The sequence below is a fragment of the Saccoglossus kowalevskii genome, chromosome 7, assembly GCF_978046115.1.
Source record: "Saccoglossus kowalevskii chromosome 7, keSacKowa6.1, whole genome shotgun sequence".
In the NCBI taxonomy this organism is placed as follows: Eukaryota; Metazoa; Hemichordata; class Enteropneusta; family Harrimaniidae; genus Saccoglossus; species Saccoglossus kowalevskii.
In genome coordinates, this window is record NC_140647.1 from 28,255,366 (window position 1) to 28,277,942 (window position 22,577).

At 36.4% G+C, this 22,577-nt stretch overlaps 2 protein-coding genes across 3 annotated transcripts; one reads left to right on the plus strand and one right to left on the minus strand.

The window, feature by feature from the left end:
* LOC102809947 (transient receptor potential cation channel subfamily M member-like 2) lies at positions 1-10,873 on the minus strand. Its single transcript, XM_085501431.1, has 16 exons — positions 10,722-10,873; positions 9,674-9,868; positions 8,941-9,072; positions 8,473-8,532; positions 8,191-8,347; positions 7,781-7,948; positions 7,514-7,610; positions 6,548-6,770; positions 5,984-6,109; positions 5,068-5,211; positions 4,309-4,575; positions 3,259-3,436; positions 2,766-2,928; positions 2,264-2,538; positions 1,970-2,090; positions 1-836 (listed from the first exon to the last, which is right to left on the minus strand). Exons 2-16 carry the CDS (start codon positions 9,842-9,844, stop codon positions 407-409), a joined length of 2,712 nt encoding a protein of 903 aa, XP_085357557.1. The 5' UTR covers positions 9,845-9,868; positions 10,722-10,873; the 3' UTR covers positions 1-406.
* LOC100373176 (uncharacterized) lies at positions 10,606-22,371 on the plus strand. 2 transcript variants are annotated; one of them, XM_078010681.2, is made up of 5 exons: positions 10,606-10,678; positions 14,303-14,536; positions 15,012-15,071; positions 19,886-20,101; positions 20,457-22,371. In XM_078010681.2, exons 2-5 carry the CDS (start codon positions 14,384-14,386, stop codon positions 20,823-20,825), a joined length of 798 nt encoding a protein of 265 aa, XP_077866807.2. In that variant the 5' UTR covers positions 10,606-10,678; positions 14,303-14,383; the 3' UTR covers positions 20,826-22,371. The 2 variants fall into 2 exon arrangements, with proteins under 2 accessions (XP_077866807.2, XP_002736440.2); XM_002736394.4 differs by lacking the exon at positions 10,606-10,678 and adding an exon at positions 13,804-13,939.
* Positions 22,372-22,577: the final 206 nt, after the last annotated feature.

A 22,577-nucleotide genomic window follows, 5' to 3' on the forward strand; every position in this document is an offset into this window, starting at 1 on the left:
TATATGAACGTAAGAAAATTAAATTTTATCAATTGATTCTTTGGATTAATAGAATATAACACTAATATTATAATACTGCCGTTATTTCCTTTGTACGGAACAATAATTATTGTGTGTTGTCAATGTACATAATATAGTGTTATTGTCTTTTCTCGATATTCAATGTGAGTTATCATAAAATATAGTTCATGGTATTATTTGCATTTTGAAGTTTTCAAATATAGTATCCCCCCTCCAACTCGACACCCTGAACGGTATTCAGCCTCTAGTATTTAGTATCCGGCGCGGTATTCAGCCTCAACGTTATCCATCACGTGTATGCTTGTCCAGTGTTTTTGTACAGAGAAATTGTTACGCGTAATCTGATTGGTCCTGGTATCACAGCCTCTAAACATAAATGAACATACTACTCGTCTGAGTCTGATGCATTATTGTCTTTTCTGTTTTTAATTGATAACCGATCCTCAGAAACAGTTCTGAGTAACTTCCGATTCTTCTTAAGAGCATTCCTAACTTTTGACATAGACTCGTTTTGTTTCTGGCGAAGTTCCCGGATTTCTGTCAATATTTCTCCTAATTCCCCCTGTGTGATTGATTGGTTTTGGACCGTTTCTACCGATGACATTGTCGGGTTTAATGCTGCCAAGTTCCGCTCATACTGTTCCGTGAAACCACGAAACAAAGTTGTCAACACCTCCTCTTGCCGAAGTGATATTTTCTTGACGATGTTTTCCTCCATTCCGTCAATACATTCTTGTAACTCTGTAAGTTTTACATCCGTGTCACGCAGTTTTTTGTCGACAGCGTCCATCTTTTTTAAGGTTTCCACGTCCACTCTGAAAATAATTATATAAATAGTGAGTGTATTGTGCAATGGGTTTTATTGCGCAGTAATACAGTCACGTGTAGTTGTTACGTAATAAGCCAGACTGTGACCAATATGCACGGAGCCTGAGTGGAAGTCAAATATCTGAACGATGCACGACACGAGTGCATTTACGTCACCACGCCCAGGTTTGTTTGTTTGTTTGTACTGGCCAATCACGTTCAACTGGTCGTGTTGATATTAATGTATGTGCGTGTTTCGGACTTTGTTTTTATTACTCATATAACATTTTACAAATTAAAGTTATCGCAAATGAACGACATTACACTGCCTAATCAACTTTAGATCAATGGACATTATGTTGAGTTTTGAGTTGTCATTACCCAGTTATCTAAAACCATACCGGTAATTTCAAAATAGGTATTTTGTATACATTTTTAAACGTCACCACATAGTGACATTGTCAAAATTTGCCAAATTTCACGCATCTTCGTATCTAAGTGGGCAATATCAAATATCTAAGCGAGTACCGTAGAACAATTAGTTATGTCTTTCAAAGTGTATTTATGCTTTTTTGGTAAAAGTCACGCATCTTTGTGTCTAGATGGTTCTGGGGGCGGGGCAGCGAGTCCGCGAGAATGAATAGTTAGATCACGAACAATGTTGTAATATATTAGAGGTACATTACTTGGGGTTTGCAACGCACATAGTACTGTATGATGACATCATGCCAAGATCCCATTCAAGTCTCATCTCGTAGATAGCGAGACGGACGCTACTACCTTCTGACATGATATAGGCGGTTTGTAATAAAACAATAAAACATGTATTATCACATTCATAGTGAAAAAAAATGTAATACATCGAAAATGTACAGAAAATATAGTTATCGTAATCCGTCATATCGTGAGCAGCTATTTTGATCCACCTATATATATATATTCAAATAATCTAAAATTTATAATAATAACGAGATGTTTTTTTGTTTTTGTTTTGTTTTTTTTGTATCGGATGCACGACAATACGTGAATACCCCACATGCAGGCAATTTCGGGACAATTCACAGCATTCCGGGAGAATATAGGTCAGAGAATGCCTCACGCGAGCAAAGAATCCGTGAATTGCTACAATGGTCACTCTTACCCGGAAGATGTTCCCTTCTTGGCGGCGCTAAGTTGTTCAACTTCTGCGCATTCGTCAACTTCTCGCTGCTTCAGGTTGATGAACTCTTTAACTGGTTGGTCATATTTGAAACAGCGTGGCCCTGTCAGTAAAATAACAGAAGATAAATATTGGTACGATCATGCAAATGCCAATTCGAAGACATCGGATTGAAATCACGCGATAATCCCAGGAAAACGTTAGATGAGATGTAATGTACACCAACCGCTCAAAATCAACTTTAAAACGTGAACGTTCACATCGGTCATGTCTCACCTTCACTACATCTTTCCCAAAAATCCGGGTCCACTTCCTTTTCCACCATCAGCAACTTGAACAGATTACAGCAATGGAGTCTACACTTATACGTGTCTTTCGAACAGCACCACCAGCCTGACATTATTAGCGTCATAAGGGGACGGATGATCAGAAGTTCTATACTGTTCAGAGGCGATGGTAGTATAGGTCTCGCCAAGTACTCTTCTACCAGACTGTATTGGTTGTATCGATGCACTTTAGATGATTCTTTTTCTACGTCATCGTATGTTTGACTACAAAAAAACAAAAACAAATGGGCATTACATTGCAATAAGTACAACGATAGTATTATCCCACATTCTCAAGGGCCTAAGTTGTGATTTCTCACACTAGTTAGGGCTTGTTTATTTTGTCTCACTACTATGGATTTCGTCTCGATGTAGAATCCTGGTGTTACGTGTGTGAAGATGGGCTATCAATGTTATTGTCTCGTCGTTGTCGTTTTCAGAGTTATACTTACTTGAAAACAGCAATGAGTAAATTCAATAGCAGTATATTGGATACTATCATATACAATCCTACCAATGTGGGTACCAACCATGGGTATTTCTCCGTCTCTGGACACCTTGGAATGTCTGGATTGGTTGCATGTATCGTGGCGTTTAGGGTACACGAGGGGTCGGCTGTAATTGAACAGTAATTGGGGTGTCATCAACATGTGTGTAAAACACGAACCACTGAGGTCGGATTTTCAACATCATACTGTGTCGCCGTGTTTAAATATGCGTATTTGTTTTTGTTTTTTCAGGCAACATTTAGCATTGTTTTGTCACTTTGAAGAAATACATTCTAGGCATAAATTCAACGCAATTTAATCAGAATTTCGCGATATAGAACATGAGTCACATGTAAAGACGATGTGATGGCAGATTAGATTCGCACGCCGTCCTTGGCAAAATAATCCCATGACAGCGAAACCAAAAAATACGGCATTGTGCGCGAATTCAACTTACTTCCTTCTATCTGTTCCAATTGTAGCTCTCCGTAAAGCTGCCAATATGGCATTGCAAGTACCTCAGCAACCATCGTCCAAGACAAGATATCGTTAGGGTACAGCAATGCATGGTACGCCACTCCAAAACTCAGGAAAAATACGAAGAAAACTATCAAAAACGGCGGTAAATCACGTGTCTGTGTGAAAATGAAACGATTGTTACTGTTACATATGAGACGAGAATCAATAGTGAATTATTCGACATTAAATTACAGGCACATTATCAAATCGACCATCTTGCTCACCCTAATTCATACCTATTCGTGTTATACACAATAAAATAGTTATATGTCCTGACACCATTATTTGATACGTACCACCAATCTTAACACCATTATTTCGTACGTACCACTAAATCCTGACATCAGTATTTAGTACGTACCGCCATATCCTGACACCACTATTTGGTACTTACTGCTAAATCCTCACACCACTATTTCGTACGTACCACAAAATATTAACACCACTATTGGTACCTACTGCCAAATCCTAACACCATCATTTGGTACATACCGCCCAAGCCTAACAGCATAATTTGGTACGCACCGCCAAATCCTGACACCAATATGTGTTACATACCACCAAATATCAACACCACTATTTGGCACGTACCACCAAGTATTAACACCACTATTTGGTACGTACCACCCGATCCTAACACCATTATTTGGTACGTATCACCAAGTATTAACATTACTACCATTGTACGTACCACTAAATCCTGACACCACTATTAGGCACGTACTGCCAAGTATTAACACCATTATTTGGTACATACCACCCAATCCTAACACCATATTTTTGTAGTTACCACTAAATCCTGTAACTACTATTTGGTACGTACCACCAAATCCCATCATTCGATTTCCACGGTTTCGATGCACAATGACGGTATTTATGAACAGCTTTCCTTTTTGTCAACATAAGTTATATTGATTGGAATGTCCAATTTGGGATGATAACGGTGTTAGCGCTGGATTTGAACCGCCATATTATGTATATGACTTACCATCATTAGCCTGATCATGCTGACCTTTGGTCCCAAATACTCCCACAGAGTAGCAAATTGTAAAAGACGACAAAACATCAGGATCATCGATACAATGTAAAATATCCGAGCAACAAAGAAGTGATCTTCGCTGACTGTAAATCGAAGCACTAAACCAATGTGAAACGACCACATCATCAGCCAGTCGATGGTGTTCCAGTTAGACATGTAATAGTCGACCACCTTCACGAGTATTTGAAGCGGTCCGATGGCACCGAATTCTGTCAACTAGTCAAAAAACATTGCATTTTGTTATGTAATGTATGCTCTTTTATTTCACTGTGAAGTTATTATGTCAGTCTAATATTGTTTGAAGACATATTTAAAAGACGGCGGTCGTCACGCAGCGCGTGTTCAAATTGTATGTGTATGTATATTACACGGGTTGTGTGCGTCGCTATGAGTCCTAGATCGAACAAGACGCGGCGCGAGGACCACTCGCTTTAATCACTTATCATATTTAATTGGGTTTACTCAGTTATACAAACTGACACCTTGAGGGTCAAATATTGAGAATTAAAGGGTGGTGGTCTCAGTGTAGCGCGGGTTTGGCAATTGTGTTTCACAATGTATTTCACACACGTTGTGTACGTCGCTATGAGTCCCACATCAAACAAGACGCGGCGCGACGACCACCGCCCTTTAACGATTGAAACTATATACTAGCATTGCATAGTATGATGTTTTCTTGCAACGTTTTTTATTTTATTTTATTTTTACCTGTCTGATTTCCTCCAGCACCATTCCAAATACCCAGATAATTACCATTTGTTCCCAAATACTGATATCCAACCAGTTATCGACGTGGTGGAAATCAGTCAACAGAAAATGGCAAAAGATAAACAGGTGAATCACGTAGACAATCTGGATTTAAATGAAAAGAAAACAATGAATATATGCTAGAAACATTCGCAACAATGATGAACAGCGATGAAATTCTCAGGATTATGTAAATGAAAGACAAGATTACCGTGACGCTTTCATGAGAGTGAGCACATTATATTAATCACCCGTAGTAATAGTTCACCCAGACCATCGGGTGGTATATTGTGGTTATTTGTGTGACTTAGAATAGGCTTATTATACCCGACGGAAATATTTTGATAATACATGGTATTGTCACTCTCCCAAAAAGCCCCCTAGCACGTGGAAACATTATATTATATATATGTAGTGTTGTAAATTCCCTTCTCAGCGGTTTCCAATTCATAATATTGGAAGGGTTCGAAAAATGTTTTCAAATTATTGTGCTTGAGGGAAGTGCATTAGATTCCAGTGACAGTTATACATTGCGTGGTTACCCTTATAAACTAACCACTCTAAGAAATCCACAAACAATTTGGATTCACATGTTTTACGCAAATCTCTATTCAAATTTTATGTAACTCGATATCTGGTTAAAATATCAATTAAAGTTCGATTCACTAAACATGAACGTTAAACAACCAACAAAATCTATGTTGGTGCAATATTGTGTTGCGTGTTGTCTTTGTCCCTTCCTCCCTTTATGCGCGTGAGAGCGTCACGGATATCGGGTCGAGCAGATAGCAGATTCGTATTCCATCGCTATATTTCACGTCGTTTATTTTCATTCAGCAATAATTTCTGAATTGTGCTGCACTACACACACACTTACCACGTTTAACAGACACTTGGTTGCAGGCGCCGTGTAGTAGGCCTTCCACCTTGCAGGATAGTTATACCACTTGGCGTCAGGTACATCCAACACGACCACAAACAGTGGCACGATAGCCAGAAGCAGCTGTCATTGTAAGAAACGACCAAAGTGAAATAGAAATATAGAAAGAGTCAGAGAAAAAAATGTTAGATTAAAATATCCATTGTATTCTCGAAATCACATTATTAAATTTTCTGACAATTGTATTTCAGTTAAAAGTCACCCTTGGTTAACAAAGTACCGGTATTACTTCGCCATAATGTCTGTGTTATACAATGTCCAGAATCTCAATTTACACCTAATATCTTTGCTCGCATAAAAAAGTTCGATCATAATTGAACCTAAAGCATGTTTTCTCTAAAACTGTGTCACAGATATATTTTGTAGTTGTGTCATACTTGTCTTCGTGTTTGACAATGACTCATGTTAAAACATGTATATAATTAAATGGCGTGCATACGGGATCACGTTTCGATTGTACGAAATCTCTCGTGAGCGTAACATCCTTGCATTTAATCTCACCTTGAAAGTCAGCCATTTAATGTCTGCTGCTAGATTCCCAGTCCACAAATCATTCAAGACGATGCGAAAACTTTCCGCTTCTTTGCCCTCGAGATAACTTGAAACAACCAGAAAACTCTCGTTTCCCCACTGTGGACGGTTTCGTATAACCATCTGCCGGGTCTTTTGACGGTCCTCTTCGAAGCATTCTGACGTCACGTAGTTGGCAATAGATTTGTATTTCCTGGCAAGAATAAATATTTTTGTTATGACTATGAGTAAATCTTTCAAAATATTTTCGATTATTCTCCGAATTTCGAATAATATAAATATAAACTTAATAATTTGTGTTTATCTTGTTTACCCGTCTTGAAAATTGTGAACACTTTTTTGTTATTGAATGTGTTGGGAAGTGGTGTCCTCCGTAACAGTATACTTTATTTAAATATTAGTGTTGAAGTTTGAGTAACAATTCAACAGCCGCAATGTATGTATGCTAGACTTTCTTGCAGTCTGTTGCGATTCCGATGAAAAATTCTTGAAAAAATAAATATAAATTGAGTAAACGAGGAGTGAACGCGAAAGTATAAAGGAATATATTTAGTCAATATATCGTACACGTGAATTAATTGACTTGAACTATATGAATGATTTAAATTTGATTTGGGATTGCCAAAAAAGTGAATGTCAATGTCAAATCTAGATTTGATCTGGATGTGTAACTGAGCGTGAATTGATGGTGCGTGGCAATACAACCATATAGAGTAGGAAAAATCATATTAAAAATAATTATTGATGAAGGTTGTTGATAAGCAGAGCATTTTATTTGGTAATTTAGTGGCGAGGGCCATTGGAAAGGTAAACAGAACAATATACAAAAGAGTGTAGATGAATATATATTTTGTATTTTTTAATATAATTTTTCTTACCCATGTTATACAACATAGACACATAAAATGAATGAGAAATATTATTATACAACATTACCTGGCGTGTGTATCGAGTTCATTTGCCTGGGTGAGAGGCATATCCTCTATCACGTCCGATAACTTGTTAAGAAGTTTGCATGCCGTCAAAGAAGCACCTTGAAAAATATAAATATAAATGTCTATATTTGGAATTTGTAAGATGCGGCAGAACTCTTCATTATGTGACATTAATAGTTGTGTACTTGACATTGAGAAAATATTTTCCAAATTTAAGTGAATTCGTTGATAACATATGACGTCAATGCAAATTCTGTGTTTCACTAACCAATGAGCGACGGCCTGTCACTTTCATGCCAGCCATAGTTGAATATGACCGTCGCTAGTTGTTGTCGATCCGACAGCAGAGCCCACAGAAAAAGGTCCCGCGTTCCATAAATTCCTCTCATTGGCGGCGGGGCTTTACTGCAGCAGTACTTAGTATGACGGATTCTGGCTGCATAAAGTAAATACAGTAACGTTAATCGTCGTGCTCTGATGATTTTCTCGATTCAATTTGAGCAAGCACCGGTATCCTCGCCAATAACAAACAGTGTGCCATGGAGGCATTTGTAAAATGTATATTAGCGAATCCGGCGGTCTATTATTAACGCTTCTGTGGCTGTATTACAGTAAAACGAATGTTGATACTATCTTGATGCAGAATTTCTAAGCAAATTACTAGTTTTGGATACGCACCCCTAGCGGCTGAAGCTAACTCCGCTTTCGTCTGATATAATTCACCCAGTTCTATCCTGGACTGGAATTGTTCTGGTAGAAGTTCGCACAGTAAATCTCCAACGGCAGCCATCAGTATGCCTGACTTGTCTGTCTTATCGATCTTCCCTGATGTGTTCTACGCGGATACACAGAGACACACCATTACATTATGTACAACACTGATTGTTTTAATACGTGAATGCATTATATAACAAGAAAACTACATATTTGCCCTATGAACAGAAGACTACAGTGGCTTACCATTTTGAGTTTAATTGGAAATGCCCGGAGCCACATTGGACAGTCTGCACCCGTCACGACCTATTACAAAACATGATATGTTATATATATTATTTTATTTTATTTCATGACATAAAAAACGTGCAACATCACAAACAATCGACCACAAAACTAAATGGCGCTGTACGAGTACGGCCACATGACTGCGACTTCTGCAAACGTTTACAAAAACAATATTCCCTTCGCTAACGTGAAATGTATTTCTATTTACAGTATATTGTGTACAGTTGCATCGTATTCTGTGACATAATAGAAGTTGAGTCGGCATATATACGAGGCAGAATTTGAAGAAAAACAAATCTGTCGACAACAAACTGCTCTCTGATTGGTCTACTTGGCATTGGCATTGACTCCATGCGAGTGGGTAAAATGTGTAACACCGGCCGTAGGTGGTGTCCTTCAACAACTCGCAACTCTTCGGATACTTACGCTGTGATATAGGTCACGTAGATAGTTCTGAGCCAGCAATGTAAGGCTGATCTTTGACCTCATTTTCAATAACGTCTCAAGTACCGTAACGTTGTTTCTTTTTAAAGCCTTGTACACTTTCTTTTGTAAATCCTGTAGTGGGAAAACACACGGTCCGAGTCGTTATGCCAGTGTGTAAGATAAGAGAATTCTCCGCGCAGACAGTTACGAAGCGTGTGACCAAGGTAATATATTGCGTCCTTTCCTGTCACAATATTTGAACTAACTTTGATTAATGGTCTGATAATAATTATTAATATAATGCTGGACTTAAACCAGATTTAAAAATAACTGATTATTCACACTTGTGAAATTAGAGGGACTGAGTATACAAAATCAGTATATAACCTCCGAATGCCTGCATATATGAGAAAACAGATCCGCACATAAACCAAACACTGACAAAGCTTGTGAACCGAAGTTAAACAAAAGTTTTAAAAAAGTCGACGAAGTGCGCTCATTTTATCTCGCAATATAAAAAGTAAATAATTTATACTTGTAAGTTAAAGCGGGGGGGTCGTCACCTGCGCATGCGTCAGATGCCCATAGCGTGTCATTGTTTACAAACAAGCGTCTACCCATGTGCCTTTTGCGTTTTTAGCGTGTGTTGTTATCCTCCCGCTTTAAATAACACTTGTCTTGGTCGATTGCCGAGTGTTACGAAATAAAAAATAAAATCCTTGTTTGCACATACCTGAGATGGTTGTACCGGCTCCGGAATCACGATCTCCTCATCTATAACCGAGTCACCTTCATCACCGGATTGAGCTTCGTACACCTCAAAGTCACCAATATCGGCTTCTGATTCACCCACACTCTGAATGGAATCGGCCCGAATCCGGTTTAGCTTTCCCATACACAACATGGTTGCTTCTTATAATAACGAAATCTGCATATTAAATGGGGATGATATTTTAAGGATGACATTGTTAATTAAGTAGGTGGGGCGTTAGTTCTGTTCATTAATATTCTGAATTGGAGTATGAATATTAACTATATTATAATTATAATTCATAACAGCCTAACAACCTAGTGCATTGTAAATGGTTTGCAATTTGTTTCTTATGAATACTCAAATGTTGCCCCCCCACACACACACACAAACTGATGTGTTCGACGACGGTAATGTCAAGTCAGACCGCGTACCTACAAGCGAGTCTGAAAATGATATTTGAAAATAGTTTTAAGTTGTCAGATGTTTACATTCATAATTTAATTAATCGTTTTTTGTTTTTTTATATTTAGTCAATATATTGCAACTGGTAGTGTTTTTAATACATGTAAGGTCAACTTCAACTGCTATTGATGTCAACAGCGCCCTCATTCGAGACTTGTGTGTTAAACTTGGAATCTATTGTTTAAAACCAAAATTCAGTTATAATGTATATACAAAGTGCATTCATCAAATCACGACGATATCGTATTCGAAGCCCACAACGGTTGACTGGTAAAAAGAAAGTAAATGATCGTGTCCAGACATGTTGGTCGTTTAAAGTCCTACCGTTGTGTCATATATGTAAACATGGACATAGCCAAGACATACTAGTAGTCAGAGACTTGTGAACACCAGCCACGTCATCTTATTCGTTTACGTGCGGCCAAGTCCCACTGGTATGCGAAAGTTTAACCATGGACCGTATTGTTCTGTGACCCGTGACTTAACGTCGATGCTTGTTCAAAATTTGTGAAGCGAAATTCGGTTAGTATGTCTAGAACGTACTACATGACATACACTTACATACCTTCTTTAAACAATTCTTAATTTTCGTTGTTGGTCCTGGAGCTGACTGCTTGGCTGCTGATCGAATTATTACATCGTTGGTGTCCGTGAAAACACTAGTAATTGTTAACACTGAATTGTAGTCAGTATTGTTGATTTGGCGAGGTAGTCTCTACCGGCCATACAAGCAGTGTACGTTGCCACAGCAGTATCACTGGTATACGAACACAAAAGGTCATTGTGGGTGTGTGTTACTACATTGAACCCCCTTCTCTTTCAAAAGACGGGTCAACTTGGCAGAACTCTATTCATAAGCAAATAATGCCAATGGCCAAACTAGTCTGTTCAATATATTGACAGTGAATTATGCCTACGCCGACAGTCTGGTTGGTTAAAATGTCCTCCCATGCCGTTTGAATCTGGTAGTAAATAGTAATAGTAAAAATGTATCATACCTGACACGAAGTGGGCATCAGAGAATAATTAATGTGCATCGAGGGTCGGCAAGGGGGTATTTTCGTAAGCTGTAAATAAATTGTTTTTATTTTCGTAATTATGTAATTTAAATAAATAAAAACTGTAAATTCGTGGACATAAGCAATGTGTAAAATGTAATCGACTATTTTATTCGTCGGGAATTTGTACAAAGATCGTATTTTTTTGTAAGAGTATAAAGTAATTTCCAAATTAAATGTCGCAATTCGTACGCAATTCCAATTTTGATTCTTTAACACAAATTATCAAATATATTATAAAAAAATGTAAAATATGATTAGGAATTTGTTTTACTGTAACTGGAACTTTCCTTTTATTTCCTTTAAAAAACGTAAAATGCCGTTTTTATTTCCTGTAACCTATATCAGCTATGCCCCCTCTCCCGTGCATCTGTTTCTGGAATAATGCTGTTGCCAAGGGTTACAACCTGTCTCGTCCATATCGATGACTCACATTTTAAAAGAAATACGGCATTCGGTGATCAATTTACATTAATTGACATGCGTGACACAATAGCACGCAGGTGCAGTAAAGCATAAAGGGTCGACCAATTGCGGGAAGGGTTGCTTGAAAAAATGACAAGCTAGACACAGAGCGAAAACAAATTGCCCGCTGACACACAAAATATACAGACAAATATACAGTGGAAATTAGGGCACACAATCAGGTTGTTGACATATCATGATTCCGTGTGCGGTCGGTAGCAGATGATGTGTAGTGTGAAAATACAGACAATGCAGACGCTGATGGCTCCCAAGCAAGATAATTCGCCAGATCGAGAAACAAATATAAGACTCGATCAGGAAACAACCACTCGATATAGAAAGGATACGCAGTTTTTTAAGTCCGTGCGCATTTAGAACAGCCCAATCTGATTAAAATCTGATGTAGTGTACGGGCTTTAATTATTTTGGCTATAAACTTATTTCATTTTATTTTTTATTACTTTTGTTATTGATGTCTTTTTATTTTATTATTTTACTTTGATTTTGATTTTGATTTTGTGATTTTTTTTAATTCCGCCCTACCTACATCACAAAATCAAAATCAAAGTAAAATAATAATAAAATAAAAAGGAATTAATAGCAAAAGGAATAAAAAAGAAAATTTAAATAAGTTTATAGCCAAAATAATTAAAGCCCGTACACTACATCAGATTTTAATCAGATTGAGAACAGCCAAGCTACAAATGTTACGTTCTATTTCATTCCGAGTTACCAATGTTCGAAAAAATCATTTTTTTTTTCATGCAGTGAAAATAAAAGTATTCTAATTAGAAAATATTCATCCGATATTATAACCAAATCCAACCTATTCACACCTAGAAGATCAATTATGAGATTTGACAAGCCTCGTAATGAATACGAATAGGGAGGATAACTCCTAATTAAGAGATAATCTCCATTTCCGGGGAAAGTGCCTTGCCGAAAGTGCTTGGTTGTCATGGCTACCCGAGACGCATTAATAATGAAAACAAGAATGATGGTTTTCTCTCAGAACCACGGATAAACTAAATTTCTTTTCATTTAGTTAAATTGTGAAATATATAATATTCAGGCATATACCTTTAAGGTCTATGATTTAGGCGGGTGTGTATGCGTGTTAAAAAGAAAAACATGCGACATATTAAATTACCTTATGCAGCAAAAACCCCACACTGCATTTCACTGTATCATTCGTATTATTATGAACGTCGTTAGCTAGACGCAACACTCAGGTCAAATGTCAATCACGAAATTTGATATAATATGTTATATTAACACCTACCTCAAACTCATATGTGGTACCGTGTTTAAACTCTTATATGACACGTTATTTATTTGGATTAATTGAAAAAAAATAACGTCTTTTCAATATTTTATAATTATTCAATAGTCAAGCTTACGTGTAGTGACGTCACGGTGACCTTTAATCAATAATTCCATGCATAAACATATTACAGCAATTGGCGTATTGCAAAACAATTAATACAATGTATTGGCGACTTCCGGGTCTTATACAGATGTTGTTAATTTCTTATTGTTTATTTGTATACTGTGAACACACTTATTTTCACTGGCGTTAAATTTCAATATTTTGATGCTTAGAGCAATTTCACTGGGTTTTATTTTCACGAACTTGGCAGCTCACGTGTATTTAACTTACGGATTTTACTTATCGGCGAAAATAGCCAAATTAGAAACCAGCGAGTAATTACAGCAAACTAATGCGTCCCACAGCTAACCCCACCTAAGGGTGGGTTGTTAGTGAAAACATATAACAAGTACATAAACATACATGAACGTACACAGCATGCAACGGACTCGATACAGCATTCCATGATGATTTCCACGTACCGCCAGAATATGTATTGAGCATCACAATACTGTCATCTCGGCGAAAAAGTTGAGTGCAACTGTTTCTCCGTCTATCGCTACGTATACGTAGCTAGAAGTGTTAAAAATATGTAGTGAATATTACTGTAAAGCACGATGAAATCGTAGTCCCCTAGGTCAAAATGACGTATTTCACTTGCGCCAAGGTAACAGTCACTGAAGATAATACAAATCCCGCATACTAATTTGATTATGTGTACGTTCAGTTGCTAGGCGACAGTCTCATTAAAGACCATTCGTATTCGCGGGGAAAACGCCATGTTGAATTTGTATTCAGGAAAAACAACATAGTGTCTGTCGCGATTCCTATACGTTTGTTCAAAATTAGGATGGCGCGAGAAACACTGAAATAAGCTGTGATACAGTTCAGGTAAACGATAATTATTAGATTCATATACGAAGCGTACTAATTCCAAATTTGTATACATCGATCAATGTCGTGTATATGATGTTGACGGGGAACTGTGAGAGTTAAAAAAACATGGCGTATCACTGAATTTAACCTGTCGTTGCAGTATTGTCCGTAATACCCAATGGTGTAAACCGTTCCTCTGTTACGTCTTGTGCCGGTGTCTCGTTGCGGCTTAAGTCTCAATCCTGATAGAAATTGTATACTGACTGACATTTGAAATTATATCCGCTGATATATGCAATGTATACTTGGGGAATGATGGTGTTTGGCGTGATCTACTTTCCCTGGGCGAAGTGAAATATACTTTTATTTTTCATCCAGGTTTTTTAAACTCGCGTCATCGCAACGTAAGCTGATAATAACAGTGAACAAACACGCACACACAGAGAAAAAGGAAGCACAATGCCGCAAAGCAACAGTAAGATGTTTGGAATTGGAGTGGCTGACATTGTCATCGGGGCCATGCTAGTGTTATTCGGCAGTATATGTTTGGGGGCGTGCTGGGTGTCTGGTTTCTATACGTATTCTGGGGGACCTGTGTGGACTGGAATTTTGGTAAGTTTGCTGCTGATTTTTAATGTCGAACTGAACACACTGTGTTTCGTGCATTGTGGCACCATGTGTGAACTCTGGTGAAAAACACATTTCGTAAGGACCCACTGTGATTATCCGTTTATATACAAGTATCAATATATCATAAATAGGCCTTGTTACTAACGCGATCAACCCCGTTTTGAAAGCAGGGTCTACGATATTTCTGTCTCTGACTGCCGCTTAATTTGGACAATTTCGTCGCCATCGTCTTTTTTAAATTGTCATTAATTTGCTGAAAAATGCGTAGATCGATTGTGATAGCAATTAGTATGTACATTTTTTAAATAATTAATCAGATATATTATTAATTTCTAAGCAAACCCTTCTTATACAAATGTACATGAAATTTTAATGAATTCAACTATGAAATGTTACATTACATTGTATTATTATTATTATTATTTATTTGTTTATTTGTTTATTTATTTATTTACAGGCTATTATTGCTGGCGTCATTGGCGTATATGCATCAAAAACTGACAAAGTCAATAGCATGGTAAGTGTTTGTAGACATTTTCAGCACTTCAGTGCTTCTACGTTCGGTCTCCGTCCGTGCGTCCGTTTGTGCGTCTGTCCGGGGTCTAATTGCGGAATCCTTTGAATCGATTCCGTTCATTCTTTGCATGTGCCTAATACTTTATGTGGGACATATACACATGCAGTGGTTTAGCGATTCGATTCAAACTTGGTACATAAATTAAACATGTTAGGATACATGTCTATGACAATTTCGCAGTCACGATAGTTTTTGCGATCACGTTAAAAAGGCTAAATTTGAATTAATTGTATTTCGTTTGTAAAACAAAAAAGAAGTCCCGACTTTGCCAGTCTATATGTAGCTGTGCGATATGTTTTCACGGACCCTGGATTCGGAATCACTGTTGACGCCAATGCGGAAAATAGGAAATCAAATGTACCGGTACATGAGAATAGTCTAACTTTATCAGAGTTGTGCGACAATCCGCGGTAAAGAACGGTCAAACCAGTTTTGTATGACGTGTATCGTAATATTGGTGATTTAACGCGTGTATCGTATTATTGATGATTTAACACGTGTATCGTTTTATTGGTGATTTAACGCGTGTATCGTATTATTGATGATTTAACACGTGTATCGTATTATTCGTGATTTAACGCGTGTATCGTATTATTAGTGATTTAACGCGTGTGTCGTATTATTGATGATTTAACACGTGTATCGTTTTATTGGTGATTTAACGCGTGTATCGTATTATTGATGATTTAACACGTGTATCGTATTATTCGTGATTTAACGCGTGTATCGTATTATTAGTGATTTAACGCGTGTGTCGTATTATTGGTGATTTAACACGTGTATCGTATTATTGGTGATTTAACGATTTAACACGTGTATTGTATTATTGGTGATTTAACACGTGTATCGTATTATTGGTGATTTAACACGTGTATCGTATTATTCGTGATTTAACGCGTGTATCGTATTATTAGTGATTTAACGCGTGTGTCGTATTATTGGTGATTTAACGCGTGTATCGTATTATTGGTGATTTAACGATTTAACACGTGTATTGTATTATTGGTGATTTAACACGTGTATCGTATTATTGGTGATTTAACGCGTGTATCGTATTATTGGTGATTTAACACGTGTATCGTATTATTGGTGATTTAACACGTGTATCGTATTTTTGATGATTTAACACGTGTATCGTATTATTGGTGATTTAACACGTGTATCGTATTATTGGTGATTTAACACGTGTATCGTATTATTAGTGATTTAACGCGTGTGTCGTATTATTGGTGATTTAACGCGTGTATCGTATTATTGGTGATTTAACGATTTAACACGTGTATTGTATTATTGGTGATTTAACACGTGTATCGTATTATTGGTGATTTAACGCGTGTATCGTATTATTGGTGATTTAACACGTGTATCGTATTATTGGTGATTTAACGATTTAACACGTGTATTGTATTATTGGTGATTTAACGCGTGTATCGTATTATTGGTGATTTAACGCGTGTATCGTATTATTGGTGATTTAACGATTTAACACGTGTATTGTATTATTGGTGATTTAACACGTGTATCGTATTATTGGTGATTTAACGATTTAACACGTGTATTGTATTATTGGTGATTTAACGCGTGTATCGTATTATTGGTGATTTAACGCGTGTATCGTATTATTGGTGATTTAACACGTGTATCGTATTATTGGTGATTTAACGCGTGTATCGTATTATTGGTGATTTAACACGTGTATTGTATTATTGGTGATTTAACGCGTGTATTGTATTATTGGTGATTTAACACGTGTATCGTATTATTGGTGATTTAACGCGTGTATCGTATTATTGGTGATTTAACACGTGTATTGTATTATTGGTGATTTAACACGTGTATCGTATTATTGGTGATTTAACGCGTGTATCGTATTATTGGTGATTTAACACGTGTATCGTATTTTTGATGATTTAACACGTGTATCGTATTATTGGTGATTTAACACGTGTATCGTATTATTGGTGATTTAACGCGTGTATCGTATTATTGATGATTTAACGTGTATCGTATTATTCATGATTTAACACGTGTATCGTATTATTGGCGATTTAACACGTGTGTCGTATTATTGGTGATTTAATGCGTGTATCGTATTATTGGTGATTTAACACGTGTATCGTATCATTGGTGATTTAACGCGTGTATCGTATTATTGATGATTTAACGTGTATCGTATTATTCATGATTTAACACGTGTATCGTATTATTGGCGATTTAACACGTGTGTCGTATTATTGGTGATTTAACACGTGTATCGTATTATTGGTGATTTAACGCGTGTATCGTATTATTGATGATTTAACGTGTATCGTATTATTCATGATTTAACACGTGTATCGTATTATTGGCGATTTAACACGTGTGTCGTATTATTGGTGATTTAACGCGTGTATCGTATTATTGATGATTTAACACGTGTATCGTATTATTGGCGATTTAACACGTGTATCGTATTATTGGTGATTTAACGCGTGTGTCGTATTATTGATGATTTAACGTGTATCGTATTATTCATGATTTAACACGTGTGTCGTATTATTGGTGATTTAACGCGTGTATCGTATTATTGATGATTTAACACGTGTATCGTATTATTGGCGATTTAACACGTGTGTCGTATTATTGGTGATTTAACGCGTGTATCGTATTATTGATGATTTAACACGTGTATCGTATTATTGGCGATTTAACACGTGTGTCGTATTATTGGTGATTTAACGCGTGTATCGTATTATTGATGATTTAACACGTGTATCGTATTATTGGCGATTTAACGCGTGTATCGTATTATTGGTGATTTAACACGTGTATCGTATTATTGGTGATTTAACGCGTGTATCGTATTATTGGTGATTTAACGCGTGTATCGTATTATTGATGATTTAACACGTGTATCGTATTATTGGCCATTTAACACGTGTATCGTATTATTGGTGATTTAATGCGTGTATCGTATTATTGGTGATTTAATGCGTGTATCGTATTATTGGTGATTTAACGCGTGTATCGTATTATTGGTGATTTAACACGTGTATCGTATTATTGATGACTTAACACGTGTATCGTATTATTGATGATTTAACACGTGTATCGTTTTATTGGTGATTTAACGCGTGTATCGTATTATTGATGATTTAACACGTGTATCGTATTATTCGTGATTTAACGCGTGTATCGTATTATTAGTGATTTAACGCGTGTGTCGTATTATTGGTGATTTAACGCGTGTGTCGTATTATTGGTGATTTAACACGTGTATCGTATTATTGGTGATTTAACGATTTAACACGTGTATTGTATTATTGGTGATTTAACACGTGTATCGTATTATTGGTGATTTAACGCGTGTATCGTATTATTGGTGATTTAACACGTGTATCGTATTATTGATGATTTAACACGTGTATCGTATTATTCGTGATTTAACGCGTGTATCGTATTATTGATGATTTAACGCGTGTATCGTATTATTGATGATTTAACACGTGTATCGTATTATTGGTGATTTAACACGTGTATCGTATTATTCGTGATTTAACGCGTGTATCGTATTATTGATGATTTAACGCGTGTATCGTATTATTGATGATTTAACACGTGTATCGTATTATTGGTGATTTAACACGTGTATCGTATTATTGATGATTTAACGCGTGTATCGTATTATTGGTGATTTAACACGTGTATCGTATTATTGATGATTTAACACGTGTATCGTATTATTCGTGATTTAACGCGTGTATCGTATTATTGATGATTTAACGCGTGTATCGTATTATTGATGATTTAACACGTGTATCGTATTATTGGTGATTTAACACGTGTATCGTATTATTGATGATTTAACACGTGTATCGTATTATTGGCGATTTAACACGTGTATCGTATTATTGGTGATTTAACACGTGTATCGTATTATTGGTGATTTAACGCGTGTATCGTATTATTGATGATTTAATACGTGTATCGTATTATTGGTGATTTAACGCGTGCGAAAGTCAGAAATATAATTAATTCAGATTTGCCAACTTGAACTGGTTTAATTAGTTTTAAACCATATTCTTACAATTTCCATTCTTCAATATTCAACGGCAAATAAGAGAAATGTCGTTGGTAGTGACGGTAAAACGTCCGTGAAACACCGTATATCTTCAACACAGTTGGAGCTTTTTATAAAATGTGAACGCACTCGGTTTGCATATTCATAATTATGATTAGTTACTGAAATTGAGGCGTTAAAACGGCTCAATAAAATAAACATGACGATAAAAATAAATTATCCTTCCTATTATTATTTTGTATTTCAAACGGAAAGTCAATTTAATTTACATGTAATTGTAAATGTTATATGACAATGAGCTAAAATACCGAACGAATATGCATACTAGAAAGTTCAAGCTACGTATATGAAAACAACATTGGACAGCTGGAAAATAGTTGTTCGTCTTCAATTTAATTTGTCAACTATTTGTCTGATATTACCATAATTATAGGCCATATTATATAACATAACACATGTGTTTACCCATTTGGAAACTCACAGAAACATTTACTCAGAATTGCATAGATTAAGACAAATATGGAAATGATGAAAGACGCAGCTCTGTGTCTCTTCGTTTTGCGTCGACCAAATTACATTATGACAGTTGTGTTTTGTTTTTGTTTTTAAATTCCACATTAAATTTTGATCCTGCTCAAGTAGTTTACATTCAAGTTGTTAAAATGTTGATTTACAATTTTCATTTCATTTCCAGTCTGTGGCGTTTTTGGTACTAAATATATTCGTCATAATTTGTACCGTTTACGTGGTGATAGGCGCTATCGTTGGCACGATTGCCGAGCTGTGGTGGTTGTGGTTTGGACTACCTAGCGGCTTCGTCGTCCAGATACTCATAACCATGACTGGCTTGGCGCTCATGATCGTTGCATGCATCGGCGCGTGTAATCACTGCGTTGGAGGCGAAACTCGGGTAAGTTAGAGATTCCTCATTTAAAATGTCATCAGCATTTCTTATATGGGAATAATGTATGATTGTATGACAACAACTGCCATAATTAAGAGTTATTCAAATTGAGAAGTTATTTTGAATGTAGTAGTGTGTTCTGTCAAAGAAATCTGGAGATTGACTCATTTTACTAATAATCTACTAGCCTAGTTACCTTCTTGTATCGTGGGTTCGGGGATATTTGTGGATAATACCCACGGAACAAAATGAAGGTAACCAGGAACGTTCTGGGCTTAATTTATTTCACCCAGTTTTATGGCAGACTTTTACAGAAAATTTGAACGTCGATATTATTACTTTTAAATCGTTTCTATCTCAGACTCAGGTAGTAATGGTGAACCACAATGTACAGCAACCGGGGGTACAGGTGATTCAACAACATGGATACACAACAACGAACGCATACTACGGACAACAACCACAGCCGGTTACCTACATGACTGCCGGAACAGGACAGGTGGTATTACCGAACACAATGTCGTACAATCAGCCCATGCCACCAAATTACTCCGCACCACAACAAGCCCCACCTTACAGCCAACAAGTCCCGCCGTACAGCCAACCTATGGCTGCCGGATACAGTCAAGAACCGTCACCAGCGGGACAAGGAATGCCGCCACCAGCGGGACAAGGAATGCCGCCACCACAGCCTTCCGATAAATTCCCCGTGCCTCCTGAAAATGTCTAGCCGGTTCCGTCAAATTAGTTGGTCGGAAAAACGCACGTTCTTGAAGTTATGATTTATGTATTGCAGATAGTTTATCACAGTTTCTCGACAGCAATGTGCACATTCTATATTCTATATTCTATATACACATGATCATATTGTTTTGACCATTGCCCAGTGCCCACAAGTGTGAAAATGAATTTTAAATTGACACAGAAAGAGGTAAACTGAGTTTAAAAGCGCTGACATGAATACTGAATATTGCAGATGTGCGATGCGCGACATTATTTTACTTTATAATTTACTATTTGTAGTTACTGTCTGGTTATTTTACATGTTGTGAATATGTGTGACAAATACTCTCTGTCACGAATGACGTCATCATATCTATTTACATAATTTCCCACACACATTCCTTCTATGTTCTTGACATTGAATATTTTCTTGTTGCATAGAAAAAAACACATTGTTTATCTTGTTAACCTATGTAAATTTATATATATATATATATACTATTTTATCATACTTTTGTGATTATTGGAAGTTGTACATAGTTTTTAAAACATAATGAACGCATCCATTGGTGTGGGATATTACTCTCTCCAAGAATAAAATACTCATACAGCAAACAGCCACCCGGGGAAATCAACACAGTAATTACGTCTGAAGCTAATACACACATGGGTGACCTAACTTGTTGTGGTCAACCCTCATATTTATCACATGGTCACGTTTTGATCAATGAAATCATCTGTAATTTAAGGATCTTAATTTGTTAATGGCATTTACACTCCGATTCCGTACAACGTATCATAGCATTGGCGGATATAGAGGAGGAACAGTGGACGTGCCCCCTAAAACCGTTGTTACTAGCGCAAATAAATCCCAATGATATCACAGTAAAGGTACACCCCTCCTAACTGAACATTCAATATCCGCCCCTGCTGAATAAGCGCAATTCAGTTTACAGTAATAGCAGCGACGTCATGTTTTACGTCCACTGATTTTATTTACGAATACCAGTATTATATTCCATTCGTGGTATATGAACAACAATGTTTTGCGCCCTCCGCGTTTAAATGTTGGTTTATACGACACTTCACTTTGACGAGTGTTATTTCCAGTGTTTTTAAAACCATGTGCATTGGTCCGTGTCTAAATATTTCGAATTTGACATAATATATATATTAAGAGTGAACATCATATTTGGTAGATTTATTACAATTATAATAATAAATTCACAGGGTAGTATTACAATATTTGTATTACTCATGTATATTACTAGTTCATTTTGCACTGAATAAAGTAATGCACACGTGTTCTGTAATCAGAATGAATATTACGTCACGTTGTTCTCTTTCTCTCTTATGTATTTTATCGTACATAAATGGTCTCCTTCACTTTATAATTTGTAGATTCATTCTATTTACTGTAAAATACTTTATGTTAGGTGAAACTATTTTTTCACTGAATTTTAAGGATATTTCGGGTGTTTTGTATAAAATTTATTTTCACTGGATTTAATTTTCAGTAAATTAGCGAAAATAAAGTATTTTACAGTAATTCATTTATAGAGCCCAATTCTTTCTTTATTGTGAAATAGTGCAGAAGGGGCGTTAGAGGGGGTACTTCTTTGAGTAAGTAAGTAGTCATATGACCCATTCCTATTCAGTGCCACGCTAATTTGGTTAATATTATTATAGGTTTCTGATTTCATTGGTACTTTCCAAAGTCGAAAAACTAAAAAATATCATTTTCAATTATTGAAATATT